This window comes from Egretta garzetta, unplaced genomic scaffold (genome assembly GCF_000687185.1).
Source record: "Egretta garzetta isolate BGI_Z169 unplaced genomic scaffold, ASM68718v1 scaffold2786, whole genome shotgun sequence".
NCBI classification, from domain to species: domain Eukaryota; kingdom Metazoa; phylum Chordata; class Aves; order Pelecaniformes; family Ardeidae; genus Egretta; species Egretta garzetta.
This window is the reverse complement of record NW_009259960.1, coordinates 2,128-3,170: the sequence shown is the minus strand read 5'-3', so window position 1 is coordinate 3,170 and position 1,043 is coordinate 2,128. Positions and strand designations below refer to the sequence as shown.

Sequence of the window (1,043 nt, the reverse complement as noted above, 5' to 3'; positions counted from 1 at the left end):
GCACCAGGATGCCCATGCTCACCTGAACAATGTTGAGCTTGGGCAGCAGGTTGCAGTCAGCTAACGTGAGCTGGTCCCCATCAAGGAAGCGGCGCCGGGAGGCCCGGAGGTGGGGGTCGTGAGCCAGCTCATACTCCAGGGGGGCACTCAGGTACTCATCCAGCTTCAGCAGGGCCCGCAGCAGGCTCCGCTGCAGTGCTGTGGGGAGGGCAGCAGCACTGCTGGCTCAGGGCATGGCCCCGCTGCGGGCACAGGGACCTGCAGCTCTGCCCAGGCCTCCTGCCAGCCCATCCCTGTGCCTGGGCAGCGCCTGCCCATGCTCTTCCCACCTCACCCAGGCTGGTGCTTGCCCCTGCCCTCCCAAGCCCTGGCATGGCCACACCGTTCTGTGTGAGGAGGGCAGTGCCTGTAGAGACCTGGCTGCAGGGGCCGGGGGGACTGGAAAGGCTCGGGGTGACCCAACCCGGCTTTGAGGTGGTGGCACCTGAGCGGTTGCATGGGGTGTCCCATCCCACCCCAGCTCCTTACCCTCGTCCTGGGCAGGCACTGGGTTCTTGATGAAGGTGGAGAACTTGTGGAAGATGTCGTTGCCAGCTAGGCTCGATTCCCTGTACTGTGGAACCAGGCTGGGGAACCTGCAAGGACACGGGTGCAGCTGAGGAAGGAGGCAAGGGCCGGCAGGCCCATGTGCTGCCTGCCCCCTCCCCCCAGCCTGTCCTGCCCCTCTTTGGCTCCTTGCCCCATCTCAGGGCAGTGCCAGCCACAGAGGTGGGGGGGCCCAGCTTGTCCTCCAGGAAGTCCTCGATGGTGACGGTGTCAGTCTTGGGCTCGCCATTGTAGAGCAAAACGGGCAGCTGGGCGCCTGGTGCAAAGTCCTTCAGCACGTCCAGCGCCCTGTGGGAGATGAGGACAGACGCTGGTGCCCGGCCGTGCCCAGGGCTCTGCAGGGCACCGCATGCACGCGTGTGTATGTGTCTGTGTGTACTGGGCAAAGGGAGGAGGTGGTGCCCTCGGGCTGCTCCTTGCCTCCGTGCGTGCCCATA

At 65.6% G+C, this 1,043-nt stretch overlaps 1 protein-coding gene across 1 annotated transcript in view; it reads right to left on the bottom strand.

Moving 5' to 3' along the window:
- Positions 1-22: 22 nt before the first annotated feature.
- Positions 23-1,043, bottom strand: part of LOC104127486 (chloride intracellular channel protein 3) — a gene marked incomplete at both ends in the record, with an annotated part of 3,083 nt that continues 2,062 nt past the window's right edge. The window contains 3 exons of the mRNA XM_009640157.1: positions 23-198; positions 529-655; positions 765-894. Of these exons, the coding sequence (XP_009638452.1) occupies positions 23-198; positions 529-655; positions 765-894 (433 nt within the window). The remainder of the gene's footprint in view (positions 199-528; positions 656-764; positions 895-1,043) is intronic.